At 39.0% G+C, this 27,245-nt stretch overlaps 2 protein-coding genes across 5 annotated transcripts in view; one reads left to right on the plus strand and one right to left on the minus strand.

Annotated features, from left to right (window-relative positions):
• The window catches only part of Mier1 (MIER1 transcriptional regulator), a 57,249-nt gene extending 35,324 nt beyond the window's left edge, over window positions 1-21,925 (minus strand). The window contains exons 1-6 of one of the 2 annotated variants that reach the window (XM_090334655.1): window positions 21,821-21,923; window positions 20,663-20,763; window positions 17,729-17,802; window positions 8,567-8,591; window positions 8,394-8,430; window positions 1,873-2,018 (exon numbers count right to left, since the gene is read on the minus strand). In XM_090334655.1, coding sequence (XP_090190781.1) covers window positions 1,873-2,018; window positions 8,394-8,430; window positions 8,567-8,591; window positions 17,729-17,802; window positions 20,663-20,763; window positions 21,821-21,881 — 444 coding nt within the window. In that variant the 5' untranslated portion in view covers window positions 21,882-21,923. Of the gene's footprint in view, window positions 1-1,872; window positions 2,019-8,393; window positions 8,431-8,566; window positions 8,592-17,728; window positions 17,803-20,662; window positions 20,764-21,820 lie in introns of both variants that reach the window. The other variant, XM_090334656.1, reaches the window with a different exon arrangement.
• The window catches only part of Dnai4 (dynein axonemal intermediate chain 4), a 57,756-nt gene continuing 52,269 nt past the window's right edge, over window positions 21,759-27,245 (plus strand). For 2 of the 3 annotated variants that reach the window (XM_090334644.1, XM_090334650.1), the window contains exon 1: window positions 21,759-22,247. In XM_090334644.1, coding sequence (XP_090190770.1) covers window positions 22,201-22,247 — 47 coding nt within the window. In that variant the 5' untranslated portion in view covers window positions 21,759-22,200. The remainder of the gene's footprint in view (window positions 22,248-27,245) is intronic. The other variant, XM_090334651.1, reaches the window with a different exon arrangement.

Below are 27,245 nucleotides of genomic sequence, written 5' to 3' on the forward strand. Positions count from 1 at the left end.
TTTAGGTAAAATTAAACACACGATACATATATAGATCAATTAAATATGATACAAATGAAAACATAACCAAGTAAAATCACTGGGAGACAGAGAAGTCCATTTTAAAGGGCAACACAAAACCCAGAAAGCTAGCCATGGGTAGCACATACCAGAAAGTATACATTAAGCAGGCAAAGAAGCAGGAAGAAACAAGGTAATCCAATAGAAGCACCTAGTGCGGTGGTGGTGTACTGTGACACATGGATGAGAGGTCATATTATGCAGAGGGCCTTGAAGATAAATTAAGGAGTTAGGGTTTTCTTTAGGAATAGTAAGAAACCTAGAAGTTAAAAATAAATTGGCTTCTATTTCCCCATCATGGCTGTAGGTAGAAACAGGCTGAAGGCAAGATAGTAAGAGGCAATAGTGAAACTGGGAAGAAGCCAGTAGACCTAACAGTCTACAATAAAAATAATGGCAGCCTAGGCAGAGATGAACCAAGTCTGATTAGAGGTATTTTCAGACAGATAAGAAGAAATTGGATATTGAGAATGAAGGAAAATGACACCCTTGTTTCAGTCTTAGTCAATAATATAAATAGTAGTGCTACCTCAGAGAACACAGGGAAAGAGCAGTAGTAACAGACAGCAATTAATAGTTGTTTTGGATGTTTAAAATATAAACATACCTGTTGAACTATCCAAGCAGAAATGTCAAATAGGATAAACAAAATATGAGAATAGTTTAAGAAACAAAAAGTAAGGAAAAACTGAGAATACAGACATGAAAACAGATCATATAAACTAAATTTGATGTGCATGCAATTTAAACTTGCTTAACGCAAATACAGATTTGGACTCCATCCCCCCCCCAAAGGTTCTGGATTTATATGCTCTAGGAAAGAAAATTCTACTTTTTTTTCATGTCTTTTTATATCTTTTTTTCATATTTTTTATTGTAATTAATAGAAGGTTACATTATATTCACTAGATAGAGGGTGCATTACTTCACAAATATTGATACTCTTTCTCATGTCTTGGTCTCCATTTCCCTCCCCTAACTCCTGCCCCTCAAGATTCTACTTTCTTTCATATACTTTTTACTGTAATTAATAGAAGGGTTACATGATATTTGCCAGATAGAAGGTGCATTAATTCACATACATTGATACCCTTTCACATGTCTTGGTCCCCATTTCCCTCCCCCACACCCCCAACCCTCACAAGATTCTACTTTTTAAAAGTAAGTCCATGGATGATTCTGACGCAACTGACCTAATATTCCATTTTGAGAGTTTTTTATCTATAGAAAGATGCAACAGTTTACAGTTAGTCCAATCAAGGTGGAAAACAAGAATTGGAAAATATAAACATTTAAGCCTCAATCGAGGAGAGTCTGCAAAGGACACTGAAAATGAAAAACTGAAAACAGGATAGTTGAGTATACTCTAAAATCGAAGTTAAAGAACAGAAAAAAGGAGAGCAAGAAAGTAGGTAAAACAATGTTCATAAAGATGAAACATAAGAGATTACCATCAAGAGAAACAGGCACGGTCTAGAATATTTTATGTCGTGAAAATGAGAAAAATGATAATCCTTAATATTGTGAAACTGAGTAAATAAAAGGAGAGTATGAGGAAGCTTAGAACCCAATTATAGAGTCCATTTTGATAGTACAGGCCTGTGATGTCTGACAAAGTCACCATTGAACAGTATTACTTCACACACTTAAGCTATTTTTTAAACGCCTTAAACATCCCAACTGTGATCACATTGAACTTTCACTATGTACTACACAATCTCCCCCCCCAACAGATAACCAAAATTTTGAATGTTTCCTCATTCCATGAGAAAGCAATTAACCACTTCATCCCTAGCTCTTAGTATTATTTACCCTTGCAAGATCCTCTATTTCAGAACTGAAGTTTGTTTCTCCTTCCATCATTTCTTCCTCTTCTAATGTTCGTTCATCATCAAAATCATGAACCAGCATGTCAGCTGATGGATCAAATTCATGGTCATCTGATGTTGCTGAACCTCCTGGTAAAGAATATTTTAAAAAGTAGGGTAAACCAAATTAAGTGTATCTTATTAATATTTAGTGCATATGCATTATTTTTGAGTCTAGTTTAAGTAAAAAAAGTAGCAGGAAAAAGCTATGCACAGTATATACTATTTTTTGCTTTTTAAAATTCTTGACACTATACATCATCACTCAAAAACCACTCATTTGAAGAACTATAGCTTACTCTATGATGATTATACAGTCACCCAATGAAATATTTCTCAGAAGGTATCCCTGTTGTTAAATAATGTGGCTATTAATTTTTTTTGCAAAAACAAAGACATTCAAATATTCTATGGGTATATGGCATTTAAAAAAAGCTAACTGATAAACCAATCCATTTTTATTTGGTGATTGGAAACACTGTCAGACTCATAATCAGTCTTTGTAATACTGAAATGTAAAAGCTGAGAATATATATTTAGTAAACCATTTCCACATTTGAGTAATGTCAAACCTAAACACGTTTACAAAAGCAATACTAACACATGAGTTATTTAACACTGACAAAGAGTTGAAGGCTCTATGAACAGATGTACTAATCCTTTCACTCTTTTCTATGTATACAAACCAGTAAGGAAAACAGAGATACTAGGAGTTTTTTTGTTGTCTTTTCTTTTCAGAACCCAGGATAAAGGAAAACCAATGGCTCATATTTCTTCAGCCATCTTCCATAGTTTTCAGGATAGGAACCATAATTTGCTTACTATATGCCAAAAACTATGATCAAACACTTCATATACATTTTTTAAATCTCCAAATAACTGTAGGAAGTAGGTACTGTTACCTTATTTAAGGAAAAAAATAGCCAGGTATGGTGATCCATGCCAATAATGTCAGCTACTTAGAAGCAGAGACTATAGGATCATGGTATGAGGCCAGTCAAGACATAAATGTCAAAAAGACCCCATCTCAAAACAAACCCATATATGGTGTGTACAATTTTAGACCAGCTACTCAAGAGAATCAGTGTCCAAGGCTAATCTAGATAAAAAAGTGAAAAATACTATAAACCCGGGGCTATGACTCAAAGGACAGAGTACTTGTCTAGCAAACTCATAGCAAATTTCAAGCTCTAACACTACACAAGTTGCAGTAAGATTTATAGAGTTTAACTACAATCTTTAAACTCACTGGACCAGTAGTAGGCATCAAAGAAGGAATCTGAATTCTGGGTCAACTTCTGTAAGTTCTGTTAGTATCCTACCTCAAAGAAAACTTAAGGAGGGTCTCAGTTTACTAAGATGAGTGAATTGTAACGTAGGCCAGGTGGCAAAGTATTAAAAATGCTATATTCTTTGGGAAGCATAAAACTGACACTATACAACTCCCAATTTAGGGCTTTTTATACTGGATTACAGTAAAATAAAATTAATAATGAAGTTTAACATGATTTACTAAAGTATTTAGAAAAGCACAATGTCTAAAGTTAGAAGCTGGCATAATTCCATAGGTTATCCTAGTCTTGGCTGAAGGACTAAATAGGGTTCTGTAGGAGCACAATTTGAATAGCACTAATTAGGGTATATTTTTAGTATTAATTATGTAGATCTGTGTTTTCTTTCCCTCCCCCCCTTTTTTTTGCCAGTGCTGGTGCTTGAACTCAGGGCATGGGGTCCTTGGACACTTTTTGCTCAAGGCTAGTGCTCTGCCACTTGAGCCACAGCACCACTTCTGGCTTTTTCTGTATGTGTGGTACTGAGTAATCGAACTCAGGTTTTTGTGTATGCTAGGCAAGCAATCTACCACTGGGCCACGCTCCTGGCTCCTACATCTGTGTTTTCAAGGGAGATTATGTCTGAAACTTAGTGCCTATCGATGTGGTAAGATGGTGGATCTGGGTTTAATTCCAATAGCTACAAAACCCAAAAACCTGTCAAACCCCAAAATCTTCTGGGACACTAAGCAATCAGTAATTAATATTAAGAGTGATGCTATATACTTTTCTTCTCCCTTGTAGGCAAAGATATCCCTTCCCCCTCAAAACTTCATACCCTCTTTTCATATCCAATTCTTTTTTGTTGGTGGTGGTCTTGGGGCTTGATTCAGGACTGTCACTGAGGGTTTTTTTTTTTTTTTCCCTCAAGTGTAGTGCTCTACCACTACACTTTTTTGCTTTTGGTGATTAACTGGGGATAAGACTCTGATGGACAGTCCTGCCTGATATGGCTCTTAACTGTGATCCTCAGATCTCAGTCTCCTAAGTAGCTGGGATTATAGGTATGAACCACTAGCACCTGGCTTAATATACAATTCCTAATAAACACAGACAGATATTACCAAAAGTAATTATGATTAATTCCTATTTAATGTAATCTTTTTTCCTTTTGTATTACTGAAGTCTAAATTCAGGTTGTATTTGCTAGCAAGTACTCTACCACTTAGACAACACCTGCTTTAACCTCTTGCTTCACAGTAGACACAGGATATTTGTATGCACATAGTTCCAAGGAGAATATTACTGAGGAAAAACTACCAATGCAGAGACCAGTAATGGAGTGCAGAATTCATTTTCCTTCTCCCCATAATGCTATACAACTAAGGTAATACCACTTCCCAACAAATGTCAACCCTTTGTCTTTTACTTTTTACTCTTTAATTTTAACTTGCAGTTGGGACACCATTTGCTTTTTGGGAGACATATTTTCACAAAACTAAGGGTAGGCAAACACTCAGCAAACCACAATTCAGCCAAATCACCATGATATAAACACAACTGATAATAAAGGGAGACCAAATGAGAGCTTCTTCACATCACTGAGCTGCATATTGAGTGCACAGAATTAAAACTTCATGTAATAAATCTAAGAATAAGGCCAGCATATTGCAGGTAAGTTTTCAGTGATAGTCTCATTTTTTTTTGCCTGGGATTGAAATCCTTCTAACCCCTACTTTGTAGTTGGGATTACAGATATGTATCACCCAGTCTGCCTAGAAGTCTGAGATAAGATGTTGCTGACTGATTACCCAGGTTAGTCTTAAACTACAATTCTCCAATTTCTGCCTTCCAAGTAGCTGTGATTTCTTGCACTAGGCTACAATCTCCTGGTCCTTACCATTATACTCTTCATCAATTAAAAAAAATCAGGCTTTTGAGAACATAGCTTCATATATAATATTATTCACCTACCTGAAATCCTTCATTTTTTTGTCAGTATTCACAAAGACAATATATTTAAAGGCTTGCCATTTAAAGCCAGGCAGCAGCAACTCACACCTGTAATCTTAGCTATTCGGAAGATTGAGATCTGAGGATCCGAGGTTCAAAGTCAGTCAGGATACACAGATCTGGGAGACTCATGTCTAACCAGCACAAAAAGCTGAAGTGGAGGTGTGGGCTTAAGTGGTACAGCTCTAGCCATGAGAAGAAAAAGCCAAGTAAAAGTACAAGGCTCTGAGTTCAAGCCTCAGGGGTAAAAGAAGAAGAGAGGGGAACATTCACTTTATTCCCCAACAACATTCACTATCTAAGTATAATTTAACATCTCTCTTCTTATTCTAATTTCTTTGCCATACATTTTTTCTATAAACTTTCAACATTTTTTTTTTCTTATTTCATTATCTATTAGTTTCTGTCAACTGCCAGGCCCTTTGTTAGCTAGGCTGTTTCCTAGGGGAGAGTCACAATAATAAAATTTTAAAGGTAAAGACTTTAGTACGTTGTATAAATATTTTCCTTCAGAATTAAAGCAAAGACCACTACTTTGTTGCAAATTTCCATCCTTGTGTAAGATTACTAAAATGCATTCTATCTTTTTAAAGACTTAAAAATAAATTTACTTTCAATATATCTGTTCACTCATTTAATGACTTTTAAATTTTTCTTCCCTCCTCTTAATCCCCTAACCTAATGGCTACAGTTTTGTTCTGCTGAAGTTCACAGATAAACAACTCATCCCATAACTATTATTACTAGCATTGTTTCCAAAATATACATTTACAAGGGCAAAGCCTTTCACAAGTGCACCAAAATTATTTTTACATAAAGCCAGAGTAACTAATTTTCCACAATTTTTACGATTACTTACAACCAGTATTAGTTATGTGAAAAATATTACTTTGAGCAGAAGTTCAGTACAACAAAAGCCAACTCAAAATATGTTTCTCAGCCTGAAAACAATCTTAAACAACAACAAAAAAAGGCTGGGTGCTGGTGGGTGGCTCACACCTGTAATCCTGCTACTTAAGAGGCTGAGATCTGAGGACCACAGTTCCAATCCAGCTGGGGCAGAGGGGTAGAAAAGTCCAAGAGACTCTCATCTCCAATAAACTATTCAGGAAAAGTCAGAAGAGGTGATATGGCTTAAGTGGTAGAGTGTTAGCCTTAAGCACAAAGAGGCTCAGGGACAGTGCCCAGGCTGAGTTCAAGCCCCTGGACCTCCCCCCTTGAAAAAACAACCAACCAACCAAACCCAGTTATACTATAAATATTCAATAAGTAAAGACTACTAAAAACATTTGTATTCTTCAAACTCCATTATTCTTCCAGCAGCTAAGAAAGCCATTTGTTATCATTCTTGGAATAATTAATTTTATACAGTTGCTGACAAATGATTCAAAAATTCATAAAAATATCTAAATGAAGTCTATTTGCAATATATGAACAAATAAAACTTAAAAAATCAAAATGATTCCTGTATGTGAAATTTTAAAAAATTACTAAAAACAATTCTATATCTTAAAAACAGTAAGTGCTGTAACACTTATTTGAGGTTAGATCACTTCCAACATCAACCACCCAGAACATACAAATCAGAAGTTTAAAAAAATTAGTGTAAAGTGAACACCGAGGGATTTTTTTTTGGGGGGGGGGGGGAGGGTGCTGGTCCTAGGGCTTCACTACAGCCTGGGCACTGTCCAAGCTTTTTTGCTCCAGGCTAGTGCTCTCCCAGTTGAGCCACAGCTTCACTTCTGGCTTTTTGGTGATTAATGAGAGATAAGAGACTCATAAGCTTTCCTGCTTGCCCTGGCTTTGAACTGCTGCAATCCTCAGATCTCAGCCTCTTGAGTAGCTACGATTACAGGTGTGAATCACTGATGCTTAGCAGACCTAGATTTTTTTTTTAAAGGGGTCTGGAAATAATTTAGTTCAACCTCAACAGAGCACAATTCTATTTGTATTTAGGAAAGTGGCCCTGTACTATTAAAAAAGGGTTCATGTGGGCCTGGAGTTTGGCCTAGTGGAAGAGTGCTTACCCAGCATGCATGAAGACCTGGGTTTGATTTCTCAGTACCACATACATAGAAAAAAAGCCAGAAGTAGTGCTGAGGCTCAAGTAGCAGAGCCCTAGCCTTGAAAAATCCCAAGAACAGTGGTTAGGCCCTGTGCTCAAGCCCAGGACTGGCAAAAAAAAAAAAAAAAAAGGAGGTGGGGGGGGGGTTCATGTTAAGCATTAAATTTGTTTTCTATAAAATTTGAAACACAGATTGCTCCAATAACTCAAAATGCAGCAATGTGGAATGTATACTTGAATATTCAATATATGAGATTAAAAAAATTACAATGCTTGAGCGCTCTCCTGCCACACGTTTCTAAGTTGTTTTTAGCCCTATATATCATAGACAGAATTTTTGTTTCCTGCAATTATACATAAATTCCTAACCTCTTAATATACTAAAATTCTCTACTATACTTAAATTCTCAACCTCTATGCAAGTATATAGAGATGTTGCTCTACTCTTGGAAAGTTTCTGGAAACAGGCAAATAAACTACTTTGTTCCCATTACATCCAATTACTACAAGTACTACCAAATGGGAAGTTTATATCTAAATTTTATACAAAACGTTCTACATTATTTTGTGGCCCAGAATGGTCCAAATACTACAAGTTTGCAACTTCTCCAAGTAAAAGGATCATGTTTGGGGAAGGATATACAAATCTGAGATGTTAGGTCAGGAAACACTATTAAATTCTAATAGTAACTTTATTAATTTACAACACTAATTACTTTTAAATAATTTGCTTACTTTATTTTGTCCCTCAGTAAATACATTAACAATATTTTTCACAAATAAAACATTTTGAATTTCCTACACAAGCCAACTATTTCTACACTATTCTTACATGCTTCAAAATCAAGCAGCAAGTTAAAATCAGATGAAACATATAAGTTAATTTGTGAAAATAAGAGAGAGGGAGAGGGGGAGAGAGGTGGGGAACAGGGAGAGAGGGAGAGAGGGAGAGAGGGAGAGAGGGAGAGAGGGAGAGAGGGAGAGAGGGAGAGAGGGAGAGAGGGAGAGAGAGAGAGAGAGAGAGAGAGAGAGAGGGGGGGGAGAGAGAGGGAGAGAGGGAGGGGGGACAGAAAGAATCCAAAAATAGTCATGAGGACAACCTCAAAGCAGCCTCACCTGTACTTTCATGGGCAGTCAAACATTTCATCCATTTCTTTTTCCCCAGAGAAAAGAAGCATTCAGAAGAAAAGCAAGTCAGATGATAGTCTAACTCCTCTAGCTTTTATGTGCAACTAATAGGACAAATGTTAGTCAAACAGAGATTTAAAATATATAGAAAAAATACTTACCTGGACTTGAAGACTCAACAGATGGCTGAGGAGAGGAGAAAAGAGACAAATTAGCATTTCTATACAGTATATCTTCACAAACTACACAGGATCTATTCAATGACTACTATGACATTAAAAACTGTAACAAGTTTTAATGTCTACATTATCGAACACAAACAAAAACTTCCCACATCATCTCCCTTCCATTATCTTTAAAAGATGGAAAAATCTTAAGTACTTCTGCATCTACAAAGACAATAACATGAAATTGATTCAGATGGCCTCTGGAAGTGGAGCTGTGACTCAAGTTGTACAGTGCCAGTAATGAGTGAAAAAGCCAAAAGCCAAGCAAGACTGTTTAAATTCAAGCCCCAGATTAGGAACTTGAATTAGGTGGTGCGAAGGAAGATCTCAAAACATGCAGATTAAGTAGGAACTCAGGCTATGCAATTTTCTGAAACAGATTTTTCTATCAATGCGAACAACGCACAAAGTTTGCTAAAAGGAAACTATGGCTTAGATAAATTATGAAAAAGGAAGTTGAAACTAGACATTTTAAGTAAAAATTGTGTTATAAAATATAAAAGAAAAAAGAATTAAAATATTACTTAGGTACTATATTAGCCAAACAACAAATGTTTAAGCCATCAAAGAATTAGCAAACATTCAAAAGTAGAGAAAGGTTACGTTATGAGGAAGGTTGTAGATAACCACTAATTATGTTTTCTCCACTGTACTACTGTATCTCTTGTAAATCTGAGCATAAGCAACTGGAAAATTTAAACATAAAATTGGTGGCAGTTTATTTAATAACTGTGATTTTGGTGGCATTTAATATCTTAATTCAGTTAACTAAGAAGCCATCTTCAGTCATAAATTCCTCTAATAGGAATTCAATAAAAGCTCAAAAGATGCTTAATCAATCAGGCATAGTGCATGTGCCAGTTACATAGGAGGCACAAATAGGAAGACTGTATTCTGAGACCAACTTGGCAACAAAAACAAAAACAAAAACCAGCGGGGCACTGGTGTCTCATGCTTGTAACCCTAACTACTCAGGAGGCTGAGATCTGAGGATCATAGTTTCAAGCCAGCCCAGACAGAAAAGCTGGTGAGACTCTTATTTCCAATTAAACACCCAAAAAGCCAGAGGCGGAGCTGTGGCTCAAGTGCTACTTAGAAGAACTTTGTGCACAAAAGCTCAGGAAAAGCATCCATGCCCCGAGTTAAAGCCCCAGGACCTCCAACCACCCAAGCCAACCCCCCCAAAAAAAACACAAACAAGCAAACAAAAAAACAAAAATAACACCCTGTTTGAAAAAAAAATAATGCAAAATGGGCTGGAGGTGTGGTTCAAGCTATAGAGCACTTGCTTAGCAAGTGTAAGGCTTTGAGTTCAAACACCAATACCACCAGGAGAAGAAAAAAGGAAGATTAACTAACACTAAATAATAATAAATAATATACTGACTAATAATTTAGTGATAATTATCACTTTAAATTTATGAAAAGATTCATTTATTCATTAAGTTATCACATGTAAAACTGATAGCATTTGCAATTACAAGCTACAATAGAACAAAGCCCAAAGTTAACAACTATCAAACTGGAAGGTTTCAAGACTATGATCTGACTGAAGGTCAGTATAATTAGATTAGCCCAGGGGGAGAGGAATTAGGGATGGTGTTTCTACAGATACATTTAGTATCAACACATTGTAGTATTTTATATCCAAACAAAATTTAAATCTATCAGTTTACAAGGTAAGAATGAAATTAGTTTTTTCAAGTTGATTATATTCAAATAAATCAGGTGAGTGGTTAAAAACAGGCATTTGATAATAATTCAAACTCTGAACATGACTTCATAGAAATAAAATATCTTTTTAGAAGAATGTGAGTTCAGGATCACAATATAAGGGGTTTCAGTGCAGAATGAAGACAGATTTATTTAGATATAAAAGAGAATAGCAGAAGTGACTTACATGTATATACCTATATATATTTTAAATACATACTTTCTTGGCAATAACCATAAATCTGCTAACAATACCTACGCCCATGTACTCCATTTTATAGACTGGTAACCCAGGAATATAAAGGCAACAGATCAAGGTTCCATGGTAATGATAAAGGCAGCTCTTAACAATCCATAACATTGTTTTTCTCAAGATTCCTTCTATATGTTCCAGAGATACTAAGTACATTTTTTTCTCCTCTTCCTTCTTCCTCTTATTACTTTCTCTTTCTGAAATTTTTTATCAGTTCAAAACATGTTTAAAATATGAATTCAAATTATCTATGTCTCTTTAGAAACTAGTATCTTTATCTAGCAATTACTCTCCAGGATCATGTGCCTTTTATTGCTATAGTGAATTAGAAAAGAAATTGAGAGGGAAATTGAGAGGGAAGTATTTCTTTAAAGTACACTCATATGTTACTCGTAGAAATATAAGTTGTTCCATCCATTCTGGAGATCATTTGCCAACTTGACACTACTGTCACACTTCAAGAAGCACAGCAAGGGGCCAGGAATTTGGCCTAGTGGTACAGTGCTTGCCTAGCATACATGAAGACCTGGGTTCGATTCCTCAGTACCACATACATAGGGAAAAAAAAAACAGAACAAAACAGAAGTGGTGCTAAGGCTCAAGTGGTCAAGCTCTAGCCTTGAGAAAGTCCAAGGACAGTGCTCAGGCCCTGAGCTCAAGCCCAGGACTGGCAAAAAAACAACAACAAAAGGAAAAACAAAAACACAAACAAAAAAAAAACCCACAGCAAGTTTTACATATACCTTCATTACCACAATTGCAAAAAAGGTAAAAAATTAAAATCCACAATTTAACTAGTTAGAAATGATATGCAGTTATTCAAAGCAGTGGGACACTATAAATCTGTTTTAAAAAAGACAGAAGTGTTTGGGTTGGGGGAGAACTCTAAATACACCCACACTCTGTAAGAGAACGTGTAGAACATGAAGTAAACTGGCTTGAATTTGCAGGGTTTTTTCCCCCTGGGAAAAAAATAAGAAAGTAAGTGTTGTGGAATTTTCTTTTATTTTTTTTCCACTTATTTTTTTTCAGTTTTTAAGAAAGTCTAGTATCTGATACTATTTTTAAACTAAAATTTTGAAAAATTACTATCTTCTTTTTGACACATATTTGTTGTATCTGAGATGGCAAACAATACTAAACAGACATATGTAAAGTGTAATGAGGCTAAACCAACTGAAAAAAGAGTTCTATCCTCACCAATTCATTGACATTTCAGATGACAAAGTTGCTAGCAGTTATAACCAATACTCAATGCCTGAAAGACATTCAAGTATTCTTTATATACAACATGATGTAGCATGTTTCACAAAGGGCAAATCCAGTAATGTGGGAGAGAATAAAAGTTCAACTCTAGAAAATCAAGTAAACTATTACCATTATTAGCAAAAAAAACAACGAAATCCTCAGACCCTTTCATCCCAGAGAAAAGATTATTTCTAACACAAATATAACAATGTTCCTTTCAAGCCAATTCCATCACTATTTAACTGTAACTAGCATCATGTCCTTAGGAATGCAGAGATTAAATCAGATTCATACAGCAATGGAGACAAGAATACAGAGGTTAGGAGTTAGGGACAGTAATCCAGGATGAAAGTACCAGGAGTGCTATGACAAAAGTTTGCCAGTACACTAACCCTTACAAAATTATGTCACTTAAGTGTGTATTATTATTAGCAATATTAGTCTTGGGAATGTGTCAAATTAAAACTAGCAGACTGACTACAGTAACAGTGGAAAATACAACAAGACATTCAGAAACCTGAATTCCAGTCTCAATTGTGACAGAGACTAACAACAAACTGTACTACTTCTGTAAGCAGTTTCATTTTCTCTATGATGAAAAGACTTTAAAATTTTGAAGTTTAGCTCAATTTAGTTTAAGATCTAAGTTCTCTACTTTTATTATGAATTGCTCCAAGCACAACTAAATGGACAAGGCTGAATATCTACATATTTACTACCTATTCATCCATCCATATATGGCTTTAAAAGAAAATATGCAAGGACTTGTTTGGCATATATCAAGCACAGAATTCCTATATAGCTGTTCACTTTCATTGTTGTTGTTGGCAATCCTGGGGCTTGAACTAAGGGCCTGGGCTCTGTCCCTAAGTCTCTCTAGGCTGAAGGTTAGCACTCTCACTTGAGCCATATCGCCATTACCAGCTTTTTCTGTTCTTCTGGTACTGAGGAACTGAACCCAAGGCTAGGCAAAAACTCTACCACTAAGCCACATTCTCAGTACTATAGTTGTTCACTTCTCTGAAAGACATACTTAAGCTTACATAGAAGTATTTTTTTAAATTATTTGAGTAGTTTCATTTACTAGACAGTAATTTACTTTTTTTTTTTCCTGCCAGTCCTAGGGCTTGAACTCAGGGCCTGAGCACTGTCCTTGGGTTTTTGTCAAGGCTAGAGCTCTGCCACTTGAGCAGCAGTGTCACTTCTGGCTTTTTTCTATGTATGTGGTACCAGAAGCATTAAACCCAGGTTTTCATGCATGCTAGGCAAGCACTCTACCACTAGGCTGAACTCCCAGCAAGTGATTTACTTCTTTATTCCTTCCACCCAACCTTCTTCGGCAAGGTTATCAAGTACTTTGACTCTTACTCTTGCCAAATTAAACTTTTAAAGATCCTCAAGCAACACTGAAGTTCTTTACTACTTTGGATAAAACCTCAATAGCTCTGAAATAAAAATACCTAAGAAATTAACCATCATATACAGATTTAAAGCTTACATCCATTGCAGTGAAACAAGATTGTGAGGGGAAAAAAAAAAAACCCCACAATCTTACTTGCTTAAAAAATAAAATCCAAGTACATTAATGTTAAGCAAGGAACTGTTTTTCAGAGGAAAGGATGGATAGATGTGACAGTGAAAAAAAAATTATGCATCAGTTTTGGAAATAATAATGTACTTAACAGTAATATACTAAATGAATCTGTTAAAATGTTTTCTCTTTATATTACAGAAATGTGGCTTAAGGAAAAAGACAAGCCTTGCACTGGTGTATGGCTTTTTGTTTTCCTTGAGAAGTTAGTACTTTATATGTTACAAACCCTGAAATAAATGACAAATCATTCTTTCCCAATGGTCTCTATATCACATTCCTTACAAACCCAAAGGATCAACTATTTCTTCTTCCTGTTCTTTTTTCTCTTTCTAGAAGTGTGAGTAACCTGTAGTCCCATCCTTTGAGTGTGAGCAGTAAAGCCTTTTTCTAGGAGGCTGGGAAATAATCTTAAGGAATAAGCAGTAAGAAATATTACCAAAAAGTATTAAGGAAATATGTTCTTTTAACACACTGTTTTTAGTGTTTTCACAAAGGAGGAGCCATTAAATGCCAATTTATTCAGAGGACCAGATCAAGTAAGAACAATGTATATATTCTTATTACATCTAAAGCAATTTGTATCCTAAAATCAAAAAGGTCAGAGTCATTCTTCAGTAGGAAACAAAAACCCCAAAAGTGGGCCAGGAGTTTGGCTGAGCCGTAGAAGTGCTTGCCTAGCATGCACAAAGACAGGGGTTCAATTCTTTGGTACCACATACATAGGAGGGAAAAAAAGCCAGAACTGGTGATGTGGCTCAAGTCATAGATCTCTGGCCTTGAGAAAACCCAAGGACAGTGCTCAGGCTCTGGGCTCAAACCCAGGACTGGCCAAAACAAAAACAAAAAACAAAAAACCCAAAGTATATATATTTGTATGGAGACATTCTTCGATAACCTTCAATTTCCCCTCAGCTTTATCAAGTACTGTAAGCAGTCTTAAACCAAGCATTTCTCCATCTATTTTTAAGTCACTTATCTTAAAAACCACCCCAATTACTTCAGCAATTACATGAGGAAATATTTTTAATTTTAATTTTCACTGGGCAGTGAAGTTTTAAAAACTTAACCTCTTGCCTTCAAGAGTACACACTCTGAAGTTCAAGCCACTGTGAGCAGCACAATATATATACTGCATATGTAACACCATATTTTATATTTGTGTATGCATATATATGCCTATCTAATGAGTATTCACTGAAAGGGGGTCCACTGAAGACTTAATTGTACATCCAGTTATTAATAAGATCCTCACAAAAAAAAATTTTCAGTATACTAAAGTCTAGTCACAGTGAAGTCAAATGGTACTGTTCTCTAACTTCCTACCTTGACATATGATTATTTAACCTTAAATAATTGAAGAAAAAAATAAACAAGAGAATTTAGCATTAAATTTTTAAAAGAATACTGGCAACGAACATTTCAGCTGCAGTAAAATTTTTCCCTACTTGAGTAGCAAATTCACCAGGACACAAACATAAAGCCAGCTGCCCTAAAAGAAGCAGAAGCAACGTACTGAGACCGACTCTAGAAAACCTTTAGCTAAGTCTTTCCATTTGGCCTGCATTATCTAACCACGTTTCTGTATTTATTACAAGGTTTAAAAATGGTATTATGGCACCGAAAAAAGTATCCACCATTGACTTCAATTAGCAAATAAAGGAGTTGAAAATGGGGTGGGGGTGGGAGGAAGGCTAGGTATTAAAATATACTTCCTGAATCGACTTTTAGGTTCTTTTAGAATCATGAAATCATGGAGCCGTGGACTCTACAAAAGTAATGCGCTATTAAAACAACATTTATGAGTGGCTTATCTCAAAGGAGACAGAAAATTCCAAATACATCAATTCGAACTCCAGGAATAAAGAATAACGAAATTCTTTCACAGACAAGAAAAAAAGGTAAACAAACTCCACTAGACTGCCGGTCGAAGGCTTTAACCAGAAGCAAAACCGAAATTACCAAATTACATGTAGTAACTTCTACTTAATCATAAACCAACAGTGGTTGTTTGCCCACCAAATTTTGAGGGCCAAATATATACAAGATCTACCATAGAAGGAAGGGGCTTTGGGAACTTGTTTACCAGAAAATGAGGGGGGAGGGCTGGGGGCTGTGGCTCAGTGGCAGAGAGACTGCCTAACGTGAGCAGGACCCTTTGGCTCCACACCAAGATCATATCCACCCCCCCCAAAGAAAAGGGGGGGCATGAAGTGAGTTTGGAAAACCCACGAAATTCTTTCTTCAGGAAAGGGAAAATGTAAGCCAGTGTAATAGGAAGCGTTGATTTGGAAGAAGGAGAAAAAAAAAAAAAAAGCTCGTCGGGGCAGTGGGTGAAGGGCGGCGGGGGGCCTGGAGGCAGAGCCGGGCGGCTGGACGCGCGGAAGGCCCCCGCGGCCGGCCTGGAGGGCGGCGGCAGAGCTCCGAGGGGTCTCCGGCCGCGCAGCCTCAGGTGCTCCCCGGCGGACGCGGTGTCAGCGGCGCGCGGCTGGGGTGCCGCCGAAGGGCGCAACAGCATCCCGGCCGGGGAAGGAAGAAACTTCTCGAGGAGAGCGCTGGGTCCTCCCTCGGCCCCGACCACCGCCCAGCGAAGTTACGCCACGGAAGGCGGCCCCCCCCCGCCGCCCCACCGCACCCCACCCCACGACGACGCAGCACCCAGCCCTGCCAAGTGCCCCCCAAGTCCAACTACGCCTCCGCTTCCCCCGGACCTGGACCCGTCCCAACTAAGTTCCGAGCGAAGCTCCCGCCTGAGCACGGCCCGGCGGACAACAGGTGGGCAGCGGCGCCGGCAGGGCCGGGCCTCTCCTGGCCAGGCCCACTCCACTCCCCCCCGGCCAGAGCCCGGGGGCACCCGGCTCCGGGACGGGGAGGGGGAGCTCGCTCCCTTACCTCCGCCATGTTTGCCGTACTGCCGGGTCACATCTCCGCGGCGGCCGCGGCTGGGTCACGGCCAGAACCCGGATGTGAGAGTCGGCAGCGGGACTCCAGCCACCGCTGTCTCTGCCGCTCCCGCCGCCTCGGCGGGAACGCGCAGGAGCCGCCCGAGCGCGCGCCCGCCACACCCCACTCCGCCCCCTCGCGGAGCCCCAGTTACGATGCAATGGAGGGAAAAGGCCGGCGAGGACGCGCAGGAGCGGACGCGCCCGCGCGCGCGGGCCCGCAGAAAGGCGGAGCCAAGGTGGGTGTGGGGAAGGGGGCTCCAAGGCTCAGTGCCCGGGGCCACGTAGCCCCGGGAGGGGGAGCTCGTGCTCGAGGAGGCCTTTAGGGAGCAGAGGGGTCAAGGGGTGATGGGGGGAGGGGAGGAAAGCCACGTCCAGCATTCAACAACAGAGGGGAAAACACGATCTGCTTTACATGTCAGTCGTTTTGGAAGTGCCTTTGCTGGAAACGGATGTTGCCCTGCCGGAACGGCAGCGCGAACTGCGGGAGCTTTGAAAGCGGTTATCCCTTGACAGATTGCTTTCCAGGGAAATTACCAGCAGGAAATGTAAAATTCCATTAGCCCCACATCTTTGTCACAGCAAAGATTAAGAAAAGGGGTTGTTAGGGAGTCCATCATCCTCAGATCTCACTTGCTCTCCTAGTTTACTATCTTCAGATCTCACTTGCCTTCCCCTCTTTTCCGGTAGCATCATAGCTGTGCACAGCTCCAATTTTTGCACAACCAGACAAAACAATTAAGAAAAAAACCACCAACCTGGTTTAAATGGTTATAAATAACTCCAACGTGACTGCATGGAGGGATAACTTTCTTCTTTGTAATGTCTAAAATGCCTGCAATTGGAGTCTCTTTCGAAGTATTACCCTAGTGTTGCCAATTGACTCTGGCTGATGAATGTGAAAAGCCAATGACTTCAAATTAACAAGCATACTTCATTTCCATTTACTGTGGTAGAAGCCATTACAAAGGTGATATTAAAACCAGTAAGGAGGTATTTTACTAAACTGAAAGTTTAGTCCTACTTTTAGAAGACCAGTTTTGCACCCTCAAATCTGAGTTCTTCTAAATGCCGTTTGAAAAATAACTACTAAAAGTCAAACACTTAGGTGACATTCATTTCCTCTAAATAATATACCGATGTTAAAATACATTGCATAAATGCATACATACAGTTTCTCTTAAAGTTCATAGCCATAGTGTATTCCCTTAAAATTCTAGACTCCATCAAGCATTTTCCTACTTCCAAAGAGTCATCATTAACTTAAAACTCAAGTCCAATAATAATTTGTGCACGAATAAACTACATTTACAGGCACATGAAGTAGCTGCTAAGTGAAAGGACATTACCTGGTAATTTGACAGGAAAAGAGTCCACAGACAGTCTGTAAACCAATTAAACATAAACATCTGATGCACATTTTCTACTGAAAGAAAAGCAAGGGAAAGAAGAGAAAGGAAAACTTTTAAGGTTCCCAGGTCTACAAACAATGTTTACCACAACTGAACTGTACAGTATTTTCATTTTAAGTGTTGGTATTTCTTCAGGATTCTTTGAGGGAATAAATATTTTAGCATAGATATACAGTTTCTAAGAGTTACCCTTGTGAATTATGTTAGTACTTCTGACGTGAAATAAAGTAACTTAAAAATGTCAGTTTATTATTCAACTAGTCTTCACTTGACACAATTTTTTTTTTTTTTTTTTTTTTGCCAGTCCTAGATTTGAGCTCAGGGCCTGAGCACTGTCCTTGGATTTTTCTCAAGACTAGAACTCTACCACTTGAGCCTCAGCACCACTTCTGGCCTTTTCTAAGTATGTGGTTCCGAGGAATCGAACCCGGGTCTTCATGCATGCTAGGCAAGCACTCTACCACTAGGCCAAACTCCAGGCCTTCACTTGACACATTTAAGAGCTGAAGCCAAAGAAGAATGTGATTGGACCTGATATGGATTCAGACAAAATACCTAAGTGCTTAGAAGTAGAAAGGAAGGCTTCCTGCCAGGGGAATAAAGGGATATCTACTAAAATAAGTTAGTATAGAACTGAGCTGCCAACTAATGGGAAAACTAAGAGCTATTGAAATACAAATTAGAATAACTTGCTTAGGTCCATTCAATCTTTGATTCTTCAGTTAAACAATCAACATAAATCCCAATTGGGATAAAGAGCAGATAATCAGTTCTCTTAAACTACTGAATGTAACTTGAAAAGCCAAAAATCCAGTCACATTTTTATTGGGTAGTTATCTATTAAGAAACATTCAAATTTATCAATATTATATTCAATATTATAAATTTTTAAATGGTATTATTGTATAGGGAGCAAAAATTATCTTTATATTTCCTTCTTTTTTAAAAAATAGATAACATGGCTTCTGGGGTTATTTTAGATAAGAAGCAGCTCTAATACTGTATAACACATTATACTTTCATTCTATCTTTCAAATTTCCAGGAGCCACCATAAGAAAAATGATGTCTTTCTCAAAACTCATTAAGTATTAAATATGTAAAAACCAGTGAAGGGTCATAGAATCTTAATGATGGATGGGCCAACTTCCAATGGAGTTAGGACTCCCTCAGAATGCTTCAACTTTTCTCCCTGTGCTTAAATACCTGCAATGCTCATTGAAACTCTTGAAGAAGCTCATCTTTTTTATGAAAACATTTCAAATGTTTGATCAGTGTTCCTTTTAGTAAGCTAGAATAGACCTCCTTGTTACTTTCATCCTTTACCCTCAGTTCCTTCAGCACATTGTATTACTTGAACAGAAATGTTTGTATTGAAATGCAGTCAACCTGGGTTATATTTGCATTACAAAAAAATATCTTTGAAACCTACTCATACTGAAAGAGCAGAATATAGGACATGATAGAACTAAGGGCATACTATTACTCTTTACATTATTTATTAATCCAAAGTAGTAGCTTTATTAGAATTATGTAAGAAAATGTTTAAGGTTAAATTATGGTGTGGTTAATACCAATTTTATGTAACATTGGTGGTTTTGTCCCAGCAAAAAAAAAAAAAAAAAAAAAAAACCTTTAAAAAACCTGAATAAATGCCTCAGCACGTTTCCCCACTTCTAAAAAATCTCCTTATAGAGATGGAGGTGTGGCTCAAGTGGTAGAGGGCCAGCACTGAGCAACAAGGCCAAGTAAGAGCCTGAGTTCCTGGGTTGAAGACCCAGTACATGCACAAGCAAATTAAAAAAAAAAAAAGAAAGAAAGAAAAGAAAAGAAATTAAAGGCATCCCTGCTTTCAGGCACCAAACTAATTTTTATCACTTTAAGCTACTCAGAACTGCTATTATATTGTTAATTTTTGATCAATTTACTGAATCCTACATTCAAAATGGTTATATTCATAGCAGCTATAAAGCATAGACATCCCTTATATATTACTTTGCAGTTAACGCATACTTTTCATGTCACTATTTTCCTTTAGCCAGTACCTTAAACTAGCCAATAAATAAACTTGTCAATTAACATATATCTAACAAATGTACCATTTTATTCAGAATTAGCAATTCCAATACTATATAGATATATTTGTGCCATATAAACATATCTGTTTATACAACTGAAAGTCATTCTCAAAATATTATAAAAGTACTTTATAACAATTTTGACTGTGGGGTTGACTAAAATAGATGAACATATCTAAAGCACTAAAAATAAAGTCTGTAGTAATTGTCAAAGTCCATGGTTCATTTTTATAATTATTTTTTGAACTCCTAAAATTTTTATCTGAAAATGACAGCCCCGTATGGTATTTTCATATTGTAGAGGTAAAAATTAATCCTATCAAAAATGCTTATATCGTTTAAAAAAAACCCTATTTTTAATGCCATTTTAACTAGTGGATTTTTCTTCACTTTAGTAGACAGAATGCAGGCTGCAAAGCAATAATGCATTATACTTGGGAACTGCATCTACAATAATACACATCATATTTATGTTACAATTTTTTAAAAATTAAGGTCAGCCTAATGCTTTTATATAGCCTTTTGGTTCTGCAAAGGGAAGTTCTGGGTTTTCACTTTATAATTTTTGCAGTTTTATCCAAGGCTTTTATTTACTTCAATATCAGTATATTACAAACTGATATGTTTATAGTTCATACATTACTAATGCTATCTTTATATCACCACATTCTGGGAATTATTGGCCCATTAACTGTTCTCCAACATTGGAACATACAGAATAATAATACGACTCTTTTAGCATTTGGGGGAATTTGAATTTTGCCTCCCTTCATCTCCAAGTGTGCCCCTGCCTACCAGCATCACATCCGTCTTGTCTGCATTGAATCTCAACCAGTTGGATCTTAACCACGTCCGAAACTCAGCCAGGCACTGGGAGAATCGAGCCACCACACCATCTGGATTAAAGGAGAGAAAGCCTCAGTAGCAACGAGACAAACCATCGTATCATAAACTCATATTCACCCTGTCTCACATTTTTAAAAAGATGGCTTGTACTGTTATTTTTTTTTAAAAAAGCCTTGGAATTAGGTCAAGGACCCCAAGGCAATTTTAGAAAAATATTAATGATCCTCATGCAATCTGTCACCAATGTGACCTAATCCACATGTTGCTGTATTTCACCAGGACTGAAGCAAGAAGGCTCAGTCAACTTAGCTCAAGTGACCTCAGTCGCTAGGCCGGTCATATATAATTCTTCTGCAAAATTACACCATTTTAGCATTGGAGAAAGTTTTAAATAGGGAAAACTGAAGCCCGAGGAGGGGTAGATGACTCGCCCAAGGTCACACAGGTTGGCCAGGACCATCTCCCATGATGAGCTAAAAGAACAAGGCGGGAGGGACGTGACGGGAGGACCGTGGATCCCTCACAGCCATGCCCGCTCGGATCCTCTGGCTTCCTTCCCTCGGGTTCGGAGGGCAGCCTGGCCGGGGCTGCCGGAGTTGCCGCGGCCACGGAGCCAGCGGGAACCTCCCCTCAAGGCTGGACCACAACTAGAGGAAATACAGTGGGGAAGAGGTGGAGTCACAGGGGAGTTGTCACTCAAGACACACCCCGGGCCGGGGTCCAGGGTGCACAGGAGAGAGGGGCGGAAGCAAACGGGGCGAGGCGAACTCACTCCGCAGCGGATTCCCAGCCCGCAGCGGACGCCGGGGAGATGCGCGCCGCTGCCGCTACCGCTGCCACCGTCACCGCAAAGGCAGAAAGACCCGGCTGCAGCCCCGAGGCGACGGCGAGAAGCTGCGCATGCGCCCTTCAGCAGCCGGGCCCCTCCGTGTGGCCCGTCATGCTAACGCGTTCCCTGGAATCCCCGCCCCGGAAGTACAGGGTCTTCCGGGCGGCGCTATGAGGTGGGGGGAGGGGAGGGAGAGAAAGGGGACTGAGAACACCGCGGGAGCCCCTCACCCCAAACGGAGTAGGAGCGGGGAGATGGGTTGTGGAGGCTGCACTTACAGCCGCCGCCGCCGCCGCCTCCCTCGCTGCTGCCGCCACCGCCTGAGGAAGCCCCATCCATCCGCCTGCAGCCGGGAGACTCAGAACCTGGGAGGGGCCTGGGGCCCGGGCCGCCCGCCTCCGCCTTCTCGTCGTCGTCCGGAGCGTCCTCCGGCTCCACCAACCCTCTGCCCTCCCCTCCGCCTCCGCCCTCCTCCCCGGCCTCGAGCCGCCAGCCAACCGCGCGGCCGCTTGTTGAACCAGGCCTCCGCGGTCTCCATGGCGCCCGGCAAACATTCCCGGGCCTCCGCCTGAGCCGCTCGCCCGGCCACCGGCGGTGCTGGGACTCCGGGAGCAGCTAGGGAAGGGGGCGTCCAGCCGCTCCCCAGCCCGTCGCCACCATGCACAACTCCTCGACCGATAGCCGCAAGCAGACAATCCCCTCTTTGTAAGTTCCGGCGCTGAAGCCGTCGTCAGCTCGCCTGGGGTCCTCCCGTGGATTTGGAAAGGGGTTGCCTTACAACAAACACCGTCTGGGGGCCTTCGGCAGCCTTCGAAAGCTCCCAGGCGCCACGGCTCCTTCCTGGGCCCAGTTCAGTTTTTATTTATTTTTTTATTTCTTTTTTAAAGCCCTAGTGCCGTTGCTCTAGCAAAACTTGGTTTGTGTAAGACGATCCCTTCTCTGGACATTTCTACTTATTTTTCTTTTCCCGATCTGCAGTCTTCTGACAGATGCTTCCATTCTGTCTGTGCCTGATGCTCAGTTAGCAGAGGGTTTTTCCTGCCCTCTCAGCGATACCATTGAAATGCTTACCTCCTTAAAACATTCCACTCTTCTGCAGCAATTGGACGAGCCCAGGGAAAAGAATAACAGCTGTGCGGACTTGGCTATACCTTGGTGCTGCTCACTAAAAGTTTCCCATGATTCCAAGTCTCTTTTTGTTCTCTTTAGACCTTCAACCTCTTTTCTCCAGCCTCTACCTGCTCAGTGAAGGATGTTAAGAAAACCTCACATTCATCATCAAATACAGCACACTCAGAAAGTTGTCTAACCTATTGCTCCATCAAACCTTTTTCCTTGATCACACCTGTAATCTTAGCTACTCAGGAATCTGAGATCTGAGGTTTGAAGTCAGATTTTAAGACTGTCATCTGTAATTAATCACCCAGAAGCCAGAAGTGGAGCTTATGCTCCAGTGGTAGAGCCTTGACAGGAAAAAGCTAAGGCCCTGAGTTCGAACCCTAATATTAGCACCAATTAAAAAGGAGCAAACCAGTCAAATACAGTTAGAGCTTTTGTTCTTACTGATCCCACAAGCAGGTTTGATGTAAGTGAACACTTCTTGACTTATCAAATACTTCATTTGGGTGTGGGACACCACTTTTCCCTAGATTTTCCTGCTGTTTATGGCTACTACTTTTCAGAATTTTTTTTTTGGCCGGTCTTGGGCTTGAGCTCAGGGCCTGAGCACTGTCCTTGGACTTTCTCAAGGCTGGAGCTTTACCACTTGAGCCTCAGCACCACTTTCGGCTTTTTTCTATGTATGTGGTAGCAAGGAATGGAACCCGGATCTTCGTGCATGCTAGGCAAGCACTCTACCACTAGGCCAAACTCCTGGCCCTTTTCAGAATATTTTATGGGTGCCTGTTCATCTCTCCCATGATTACATTCCAAGGGTTGTGTGGTCATTCCTTAACCCATTAACTTCATTATCACCTTGTGCCCTTAAAAGTCTTGCATCCTACTTGTGATTCACAAGGTTTTAGCCCCAGTAAAGACCATATCCAAGAAAACACTTAAAATTTTGGAACATATACATTAAGAAGTTAATAAGCATATCAAAATTACATCTAAGATAGAATTTAATTCCCCGTTTACAGTCTTGCATTTCAGTAAATTACCGATTCCACTCTTACTGTTATCCAGGTTTTGAAGTTACCTAAGCTCCTCTTACCCCACTGCAGAAATTACAAAGTAGAAATTATATAAGTCATCATCATAGTGTGGTAGCTGCCTTGTCAATACCTTTTAATACATAAAACCTTGAAATTTGTCCCATTTGTCTTGGCATAAATGTCTACATTCTTACAGATTCCAACAGGATCTGGGCTTTGGACTCTTCTCTTTAGGTAATTATGCTCTATAGGGGTTATTCCAAAACATAGTTACAGGATTCCTATTGCTGGCTCTGAATCATTTCCTAATATCACTGTATATAGAACACCATTTCCTCCTATCTTTTCAGTCTTTTTTTCCCGTTAGATTTATTTCCACAGGTGTATTATGTACCTATTATAACAGAACAGAAATTTTTGTTTTATTCACTGCTGTATCTACTGCTTAGAATAAAAATATGCTTAATAAATATTTGCTTGCTGAACAAAAGAATGAATGAAGATGTACCTCAGACTATTTTGTCTGGTTTTGTTTTTTATTTTTAAATGGATAGCTCATGGTGAAGCAATTCATGTAAATTGCAACAGACAGCCCACAATATGAGTGCTAATAAAGTTCCTTTGGGAATTACTTAAATAATGACATTCATGTAGATTTACTATTAAGGAAAAGATGGAGAGGGGAATGGGAAGTAGTATAACTTTTTTGAGGTAGACATGTTATCTAAGCAAAGTTTCAAACACTAAATTTTACAACAAATCAAATTCACCTAAAGATCTTCCCATCATTCTTCTCTTACAGTTTATTCCTCATCTTATAAAGGATCTTGATGAATTTATCAACTTAACATGGTTTTACTTCAGTTCTTCCTATAAGATTCTTTCCTTTGGCTTCACAATATAAGACAAATCTCCCATTATGCTGAAAATCATCTTTTTCTTCCCAGATTCTCTATTCTAATTCCTTGCCTGTTCACATTTCCTTTTTCTTTTTCATCTGTTTACCTGTCCTTGAGTATTATCCACTTGTTTTACTAGAGTTTCTAGTATATTAATTAAATCTTTTTCATACTCATGATTTGAAAATTGCAGACTTTGTGCCTTATCTGAGTTTGGTTATATTGCATATTTTCTCTCTTCATACTGCTTAGTTAGTTGTCTTTTAACTTTTTGCCAGTCCTGGGATTGAAAGTAGAACATATTGTATGAGCCTTTTAGTGGGATTTTGTGTTTGTGTGGCTAGGAATTAGGCTATATTTACTTTTTGCTGTACGTATGTCTAAGGTTTCATTTTCCTTGTGTCTTCATCTTCTTTCTCCTCCTCCTCCTCCTCCTCCTCCTCCTCCTCCTCTTGCTCCTCCTCCCCCTCCCCTTCCTCCTTCCCCTCCTCCTCCTCCCTTTCCTCTTCTTCCTTCCCTTCCTCCTCCTTCCCTTCCTCCTTCCCCTCCTCCTCCTCCCTTTCCTTCTCCTCCTCCTTCTCCTCCTCTTCCTCCTTCCTTCTCGTCCTTCTTTCCTTAGAGACTCCATTTTAAATAATCTGATCTTGCAGTTCTTTACGTTGTAATCCCTTATTATGCAGGAGCTTTGCAGATATGGTAGTAAAGTAGGAAGAAGGGATTCATTCTGTAAAATAACTAGGTCTCTTTTTGGTCCTTTATCCTTATACTTGACTTTTGCAAGTGTTCTTAGCATTTTTTTTAATATAGGATAGGATAGCTACTTAGGTTATTTCCTTTCACCATGTCAAAACTGCAAAAGTTGGTTAGGCACTAATAAGGCAGTATTCTTTAAATATAGATGTTTAAAGTTCTTGTTTTATGAGCTTGTGGTCTTCCTGCCTGAGTCTCTCTGAATTGGGATTATAGGTATTCCCCACCTCACCTGGCTTACCTGGGCATTTTTTTTAAAAGAATTTATTAACGTTGATTTTTACATCATATTTTAAATGACAAGTTTAACATACAAGTGTTCAAGGAGGGAATCTCTATTTACAATCACTGGGACTTAGTATTTAGAACGTAATCACAATTAGGCTAAGGGTTTGTATGTCATAGAAACATTAATTTATGAAGTAAAACATTATGTCTATAGAGTCATAGGTTTTTATGTCTATATAGTTAGGTTTATATTTCCATTACCATGTCCATAGCTTTGGGTATGCAGTTATTGAGTCCTCGCTCTTGTACTCTTTGGATTTAATAGCCACATATTAAGAATACCATGCGCCTTTTGATCCTTAGGTCTTGACTTATCTCACTCAACATGATTCACTCTAGATTCATCCACTTCCCTGCGAATGCCATTATTTTATCTTGTCTGTTGGCTATGTAGAATTCCATTGTGTATATATACCACATTTTCTGTATCCATTCATCTGCAGTAGGGCATCTGCATTGTTTCCATCACCTGGCTATTGTGAATAGTGCAGAGATGAACATAGCAGAGCAGGTGTCCTTGTAATATCGTGGATCATGATGTTCAAGATAGATGCCCAGAAGTGGTATGGCGGGATCTTAGGGAAGGTCTATTTTCAGTTCTTTAAGAAACCTCCACACTGCTTTCCAGAGACCTGGGCATTTTTATTCAATGCTACTCCCTGCTTTGATTTCTATACCACTAGGTGCACTAGGCAGGTCACAGAGGGTCTGGAGATGTAGCCAGTTGTAGGGCGCTGTGGTGTGTAAATCCCTGAGTAGAAAGGAGTGCTGGAGGCTCATATGTGTCATCCTAGCTTCTCTGGAGGCTGAGATCTGAGGATCACGATCTAAAGCAGGCCTGGGCGGAAAAGTCCAGGAGACTTGTCTCCAGTTAACCAGCAAAAGGCTAGAAGTGGAACTGTGACTCAAGTGGTAGAGTACCAGCCTTAAGAGAATAGCACTCAGGCCCTGAGTTCAAGCCCCTGTTAACACCCTCCCACATACATACACTGCCAGAGAAATAATCATATGTTAACTATAGTTATAGCCCAAGTCAATGTGGGCTTCTATATTCTATAGTCTTACACAAAGCAAATGGCAAAAAAAAAAAATGAGGGCTTATTTTTTTATGATGGGGAAAACAACTCATTGTGAACTGTACTCTGTTCTTAAATGCTTAGATTATAAACAATTGGAGGAAATTTAATATACTATTATGAAATTAGCATAAACAACTCTTTTAAAAAATCCCTCTGAAAATTACAATTTAAAATGACTTGAGAAACTATAATGAATTAATGTGTATGAGTATGGTTATTTTCTATCTACCTGTTAGACTCCTGAGCAATTTTACTTTGATTTTTTTTTCATCCTGAAAACCTGGCAAGCTCCTAGAGATAAAATTGAAAATGTGGTAGTAACTTAGGACTGAGAGTCTAGAATCTTTTGTCTCTCAAGCTAGTCCACACTCTACAATTAGTCATTTTTTAAGTTTTCTGTTCTCTTGATGGCTCCCATGTTAATTTCTGCTCCCTGTAAGGTGTGGTTTTCTTTTTTTCATGAATCTCTCCATTGTCAGTGGTTGTTTACCTTGGGATTTTAATTCCCTATGGAGCTAAGAAGTGATGACTTCC

This window comes from Megascapheus bottae, chromosome 6 (assembly GCF_031878675.1).
Source record: "Megascapheus bottae isolate mThoBot1 chromosome 6, mThoBot2.hap1, whole genome shotgun sequence".
Classification (NCBI taxonomy): domain Eukaryota; kingdom Metazoa; phylum Chordata; class Mammalia; order Rodentia; family Geomyidae; genus Megascapheus; species Megascapheus bottae.